Source organism: Ips typographus, linkage group LG11, assembly GCF_016097725.1.
Source record: "Ips typographus isolate SLU linkage group LG11, UJ_Ityp_2.0, whole genome shotgun sequence".
NCBI lineage: Eukaryota > Metazoa > Arthropoda > Insecta > Coleoptera > Curculionidae > Ips > Ips typographus.
The window spans coordinates 2,579,817-2,587,409 of NC_138432.1; the positions used below are offsets into that span (position 1 = coordinate 2,579,817).

Sequence of the window (7,593 nt, forward strand, 5' to 3'; positions counted from 1 at the left end):
AAGAAAATAAACTGACTATACCAAACCCATCAACACTTCCGAATACAATCGATGAGTTTCCATACGTATTTATTGGAGACGAGGCATTTCCATTGATGGAAAATCTAATGAAGCCATATCCGCAAAAGGGAATAAGCTACGATAAAAAAAATTTCAACTACCGGCTTTGTCGGACACGCCGAGTAGTGGAAAATGTTTTCGGTATTTTGGCATCACGGTTCAGAGTGTTTTTGCAGCCTATAGCTATAAACATTGAGAGAATCGATGCCGTTGTTCTGGCATGTTGTGCGCTACATAATTTCTTAAGGAGAAGATCAAAAAAGAATTACATAACAGAACCTTCTGTGGATTATGAAGACGTAGCTAAAGGTACTGTTACACCAGGAAAATGGAGACAAAATGGTAATTTACTAGGTTTGGATAGAAAAAACCCAAGCAAGAACGCAAGTAATTCTGCAAAGCAAGTTAGGAATAAATTTAAAAACTATTATACTACTATCGGAAAAACTTCCTTTTCTTCTCAAGGTCATAACTACTTGCCTTCAAACAATTTGGACTCTCATGACTTCCTTCACAAAAAATACACCTCAAAGAGGTAGATACTCGACCACCAGATGAAACAGCCTGATTGATTAAAGCAGATGCGGTGGCTGGTTCGTGTGGTAGTTTGTCAGTAGAACCCTGTGTAATTCGCCTTCTTGAGGGTCCGCCCGCTGCATGTCTCAACTCATGAATACCGAAACCCTCAGCTGCCAGACAGATCCTTTCCTCATTCTCCACTTCGTTCCCAAGAAACTGCATTAATGCCTTTAATCGATTTTCTAAAGTTACATTACTTTTTATTACAAACACAATTTCTGCACATAATGCTGTTGAACTTCTCTGCCATACTCTTAACAGTTCCTCTGGAAGACAGGATTCAATGAGAGGGAAAAGCATTGCAGAGTATTTATCTGATTTAATACCCAGTGTCTCTAGGGATCTTAATTGGGTTTCTATATTGTCATAAAGGTTTGAAATGTCAATCTTGCCTTTAGACATAGCATTGTTCAAAATTAATTTCAAAAGTTCACGTATGTATACTTCTATTTGTAGATCATCCCTACCAAATCTTGACTTAAGACTATCAATAATTTTAGGATAATTTTCCCCTGTAGCTGTAAAACTTTCTACCAAATGTCTGGCTCGGCCTGCCAGGAACAGTTGATTGTACTAAGTACTCAATTTTGTTTGCCATACCTATATCAGTATCTTCATGCACTTTTCGGAATTGTGCCCAAAATAACAGCCAATCCCGCACATTTCCATCAAAACGTTTAAACTGAATAACTGGTAACTTGAACTTTCTCTTACCTGATGTGACATCTGTTTCTGCAGAACTACCTTGACTTGAGTGGTTGTCCACTTCAGCTGGAGTACGAACAGTTATTAAAAAAACTGAGTGGTTGTGTCTTTGAAAAAAAACTATATTATCGATCGAAAAAACCGGGAAAAAAGGGGTTGCCGACACACCAACAACCTTTCCCACATACATAAACAAAACATCCAAGTTTTAGTAAGGTTAGGTTTTCAGAAAATATAATTCTTCCTTTTCTCATACCTCATACCTAGGCCTTACTCTCTACCATTTACACCACATTACACTTTTTTGATATTTCTTTCAAATAACGGAGTTATGCACTCGTTTCTTTTTTTAAAACAGTTTTGGAGGAATATGTCCCTCAAATGATCTTTTAGGGCAAAAGTGCCGTGATGCAATCTTGTAGAGAATTTCATTCTCTACAACCTCTCTTATTACACTTTTTTGATATTTCTTTCAAATAACGGAGTTATGCACTCGTATCCTTTTTTAAAACAGTTTTCGAGGAATATCTCCCTCAAATGACCTTTTAGGGCAAAAGTGCCCTGATGCAATCTTGTAAAGAATTTCAATCTCTACAACTCCTCTTATTAAATTTTTAACATTTTTGGAATTTTTTCGATTTTTTTTCATTTTTTTGGGGTGCTGGGCTGGAGTCAAATTTAGGCAGGTCTGAATTTTTCTCAGTGTTCAGATTTTAGGGAACAGTTTTCCTTAGGGTTTTCTTTTGTTTTCCTGACTCTGGAAATTTAGGGAACACCTTGTAGGGGTATTTTGTTTTGAATTCCCGATTTTTAGGAATTTTTTTGCATTTTCTAAAGTCAGGGACTTAGTGCAATTTTCAGCCAGGATTTTCAGAAAGCATTTTAACAGGGTTAGAATTTTTCTAGGGTCAGGGACTTTAGAAAAAGGCTTTCTGTAAGGTTTTAAGTCAGCCACCAGGTTGGGGGCTTAATAGGATTTTTTTTAATTTTTTTTTTCATCAGTAGGGTCTTCTAAAATTTTTTAGAATCAGGGACTTAGGAAATTTTTTCAACATTAGGGACAGAAAATTTTTGACGGTCCGGGACTTTTCTGGAATTTTCTGGTGTTGAGAGTTGTCAGAAGTGGTGTTAGTGCGCGTTCGGGTTTAGTGTCGGGGGTGTTTAGTGTTACCCTTCATCCCCATTTTCCCACCCTCAGAAAATAGTCCGCTAAAGTGTTTGTGTGCATCTTAGAACAATTAAACTCATGTCGTAAGGCCTTTAGCCATAAAATAAATCACTGGATTTATAGTTTGTGATCAAATACTAAGGTTCGACTGTTCTACCATAGTAAAACATCTGTCTGGCATCCCAAAGTTTGATTTTAAAGTAAAGTTAACGTAGAATCGTGCTATAAAGACAGGGAAGTCGGTAGACGGTTCTAACTTTCTCAAATAACTGTGATTTATTGTCCTGATTTAAAATTAAAGAAAATAAATACAGTGAGGCCGTAATAGTTATTTACGTAACAAGTAGGATATGAATGTTATTAACGCACGCATGTGAAAATTTGCAGGCCAAGTCGTGTAATCACACAGTGCGTTAATAACATATCCTACGGGTTACGTACAACATTTTATCTACAACGATTATTATTTTAATGATTATTTGAGTAAATTTATTTAGTTGAAATATAGAATACTGAATACAGGTAAAAAAAATTGGATTACTGTGGCAACAGGCGTAGGTACGATTGTTAATAAATTGCTTATGTCAACCGTAGTCAAAGTTTACATTTTAAAATGAGTTCAAGCGAAGCTCTGCCATAAGACATTGAAAACGAAGCTTTCAATGTTGTTTCAAACCTTACGCCACAAAAATCAAGAAAAAATACCACGATGCGTTTGAACGTTATTATACGTTATATTTATCAAATTAGGACCTAATAACTGTGAGCATAACCGATTTTTGGTTGGATATAGAGCAGGAAAATGCATTAAGCAATTAACCTATTGGTATAAATACAGTAGGTAGTGTTCCAAAACTTATTGCCAAGTCTCTTCAGTTGCCTAATCCGGAAAAGTATACCGGACATTGTTTCCGACGATCTTCTACCTCCATTTTAGCTGATTATGGGGCAGATCTATTGACCGTAAAAAGACATGGTGGCTGGAAATCTAATTCGGACACTGAAAGCTACATAGAAACAAACCTCTAGTGAAAAGAAGAAACGAACGGTTATGACAATTCTGGGTGCAAGCAAGAATATTTCTCCAGATGCAGAAAATATGGCCTCAATATCAAAAGATACTCCATCAACATCAACAAATTACGTTCACACTCAAAATATTTCCAGCAACTTGTTAGGCATGTCAAATGCAAAGAGTTTCCCATTAATATTTATCCTAATAATAATTGAGTTTTCATGTAATTGTATGTCATGTTTTTTAATTTAAAAAAATCTAACTAAAAGTTACTTTTAATATTAATATTAGCAAGAAGCAAGATAGTGGAGGCAACAGAACTCCAGATGTACAAACAAATTGTTCACCGATTATTAACGCACTAGTGCGGTAATAAAGGTCATTATGACACTGAAAATAGTGCGAAATTACGATATTATGTAACTGTTGTAGATAAAGGGATTTTAATGATGATAAAAGACTGAGTTCACCCTCTAAACTGGGTTTGATACTTTTGAAGGTTGCCATTGGGCCGAGTGAATAAAAACTAAGCTTTTACTAGGTAGATTTAGCTTTTGCTAATAGCATTTGCTGAAATCGAAGTGAATAACCTTTTGCTTTTACTTACTAGGAAAATCTAGATATAGTTATATATCTATAGACTATATTTAAGTAGTTACTTAAAGTTCTTATTTGGTAAATCTTTCAAAAAAACATGTTTTTACTGATAAGGCCTATATTTATATTGAGAGAGAGAGAGAGAGAGATTCTGTGGAACTGCAGGCTCAGACCTGTCGATAGACTGTATCGAGCACATGAAAACTTTTTAAACCAGTATCATTAACGAGTGCTATCGGTTTACGTTCAAAATGAGTAGTGATTCAGAAAATTCTACAAGTGATTTTTTGGCGGAGAAAGTTCCTGCAAAAATTTCGTCCAACTTGAAATTGATGGAAATTTTGGGAAGCTATAATATTATATTTAATAAATCGCAAGTTCCTAAAATAAAAGAGAAAAAAGAACAAGCATACAAAGAAATCCACCAAAAATATATTTTCCAAATTGGAAGGGATTTAACTGAAAAACAACTAAAAAAGAAAATCCAAAATATGAAGACCGAGTTGAAGAAAAAGACGGACAAAGCTGCAACGGGAAATAATAAAATTGTTTTAAACGCGTGGGAAAAACAACTTTTGGCGCTAATGGAAGGACAAGAAAATCCTGTTTTTCAAAAAGTACCAAGTAGGTAATAAAGTATGGCTAGAAAAACAAATAAATGGTGTGGAGACCTGCCAAGGTGACGCAGGAGATCGATACGGAGGACGTGCGCGACGGGAAGCGGGGAAATAAAGTTAGTTGATGGTTGATATAGTTGAGTCTTGGTGTGGAGTACGATAAAAGACAATATTCAGTTTATATATATTATTAATAAAGTTACATGTGTTTGTATCAAGTGTTTTGTGTTATTGGAGAGTACCACAAATTGGCGACGAGGATTATATTCGAACCATAAGGTAAGAGAGAGTCCATCAAGACATAATCAAGAAGGTATTGTTCAAATAATTATTTGCGATGTTAATAGACATCGAGGAGGGCTGTGAGCACCAAAAGAAAGGGCTGTGAGCACCAATAAAAGAAAGGGCTGCGAGCACCAATAAAGAAAGGGCTGTGAGCACCAATTAAGGAGGGCTGAGAGCACCATTAAAAAGACCGGAAACGCTTTAGAAACGTGAGTTTAAATCTACGTAACTTGCTATTAATTTACAAGACAGTTTTGTTTATCTTAGTGAAAAGAACTACTAATGACTACGAAATTACTTTAATTATAGACATTTTATAACGTTGGTTTGCAACAATTTTATTTATCAAACGGTCCAACTAAAATCAATACTGTAGTTGGTGTTTTGACGAAAATATTTATGATACTAGGGTTTGGTATGCGGTACGCGTTTTTTTGCTTTAAATAGGTTTTGATTATTTACCTACCTTTAACAATGTTATATTTTGACCGTACCGGAGATTTAGGTTTATATTAAAAGCATAAAATCGGGTATTACCGAAAAACAAAAAGCATATTTCTTACATACCGACTTACAAAACTGCATTTAATTGCAGGTTAAGATGGAAACTGGAATTAAACCTTTTCTATGTGAGGATTTTGATAAATCCGTGATCAGAGGCAATTGGAAAAAATGGCTGAGATCTTTGGAATTATACTTAGCATCCGAAGACATTACAGATGTGGTGAAAAAGAGGAATAAACTTTTACATATGGGGGGCACGCAACTACAAGAAGTAGCTTATAGTATACCTGGAGCTATAGAAACGTACATTGAGGTAGAAAAGAACGACGTCTTTAAAATATTAGTTGAGAAACTAACAGATTATTTTTCTCCAAAACAAAACTCAACTTTTGAGAGACACATTTTTTGGAGCATCAGAAAAGAAGACGGCGAAGATTTTAATAAGTTTCTATTAAAAATTAGACAACAAGCAAAACGATGTTCATTTGGGAAAAGCGAAATTGAAGCCACCGAAATAAGTATGAAAGATAAGATTATTGATAGTTGGGCATCAATAGAACTTAAGAAAAAACTACTTGAGAAAGAACGTACATTAAACGAAATTATTGAGTTGTGCCAAGTTCACGAACAAATAAACAATCAGTCAACTGCAATGGACAAGGGCACTAGTGAATCAAGCACTTCATCGTCGGCATTAACTGTGAACAAAGTGGGATTTCAACGTGGAAGACAAACAGAATTATGTTTAAGATGTGGTAAACCAGGTCATGCAACCAATATTCAAGCTTGCCCCGCAAAGAATATAAAATGTAGAAAGTGCGGCTTTCACGGGCATTATGCTATTTGTTGTAAAACTAAACAATCCTTGAAGAGACCCAATTCCGCTGTTTCGACTGGCCAGAGATATAAAAGATATAGACCCGGTGTAAACTTTGTTGAAGCCGAGAATCCTGAAGACGAAGAAGGCAGAAACCGAATAAGAAATTTCGACTGCTTCAAGATAGACAACACGGAGGTAATACAACAACATGGTTCATCAGATGAGCTTCTTGAATGCAACGTTGGGGGAATACGACTAACATTGCTCATTGATTCGGGATCCAAGGCTAACATTATAAGTGAAAAAGATTGGAAGTTCTTAGAGGAAAACAATGCAGTAGTATGGGACGTTGACTATTCTACTAAAGATATTTTGAAGTCGTATGCATCGGGTGAGCCACTAAAAATTAACCATCGTTTTGCCACAACCATTAACACGTTAAATGGAAATGAAATCATCACATATTTCTATGTTGTCGCAAATGGAGACATGTCTTTACTGGGGAAAGAAATAGCAAAACCACTGGGAGTTTTAAAGTTAGGGGTAAATGCAACCATGTGCGAGAAGATTACTGCATTCCCTAAAATTAAAGGATTTTGAATTAAATTATGCATAGATCCTTATATGAAACCAGTGCAACAACCAATACGAAAAATCCCAATATCGGTTGAATTACAAGTAGAAAACAAAATCAATGAAGCATTGCAAAAAGACATAATTGAAAGGGTTACAGAACCCAGCCCATGGATATCACCTATCGTAGTAATTTTCAAACCGAATAAAGACATACGAATTTGCGTAGATATGCGCAGGGCGAATGAAGCAATCAAAAGAGAAAACTACCCACTGCCTACGTTTGACAGCTTCATGACAAAACTTAGAAACTCAAAATATTTCTCTCGCTTAGATCTGGAAAGTGCATATCACCAGTTGGAACTAGATATTGAAAGCTGCCCCATCACTACTTTCATTACTCATAAGGGTCTTTTCCGTTACAAACGCCTCATGTTCGGAGTAAATTCAGCACCGGAAATATTCCAAAGGACTTTTGAAGCCATTCTAGTGTCTTGTCAAAACTGCCTTAATTATTTAGATGATATAATAATATACGGAGCTACAGAGGCCGAACATGACCACTGTCTAAATAAAGTGATTAACGTTTTGAACAACTACAATGTTCTACTAAATAAATCAAAATGTTTATTCAAAGTCCAAGAACTGGAATTTTTAGGGCATAAATTGT

At 35.5% G+C, this 7,593-nt stretch overlaps 1 protein-coding gene across 1 annotated transcript; it reads left to right on the forward strand.

Annotated features, from left to right (window-relative positions):
* Window positions 1-5,627: 5,627 nt before the first annotated feature.
* On the forward strand, window positions 5,628-6,950 carry LOC145735680 (uncharacterized). Its single transcript, XM_081989660.1, has one exon. The coding sequence runs from the start codon at window positions 5,628-5,630 to the stop codon at window positions 6,948-6,950; it is 1,323 nt and encodes a 440-aa protein (XP_081845786.1).
* Window positions 6,951-7,593: the final 643 nt, after the last annotated feature.

Coding starts and splice junctions, on each gene's coding strand:
- LOC145735680 (XM_081989660.1), top strand. CDS start 5,628: ATGGAAACTGGAATTAAACCTTTTCTATGTGAGGATTTTGATAAATCC.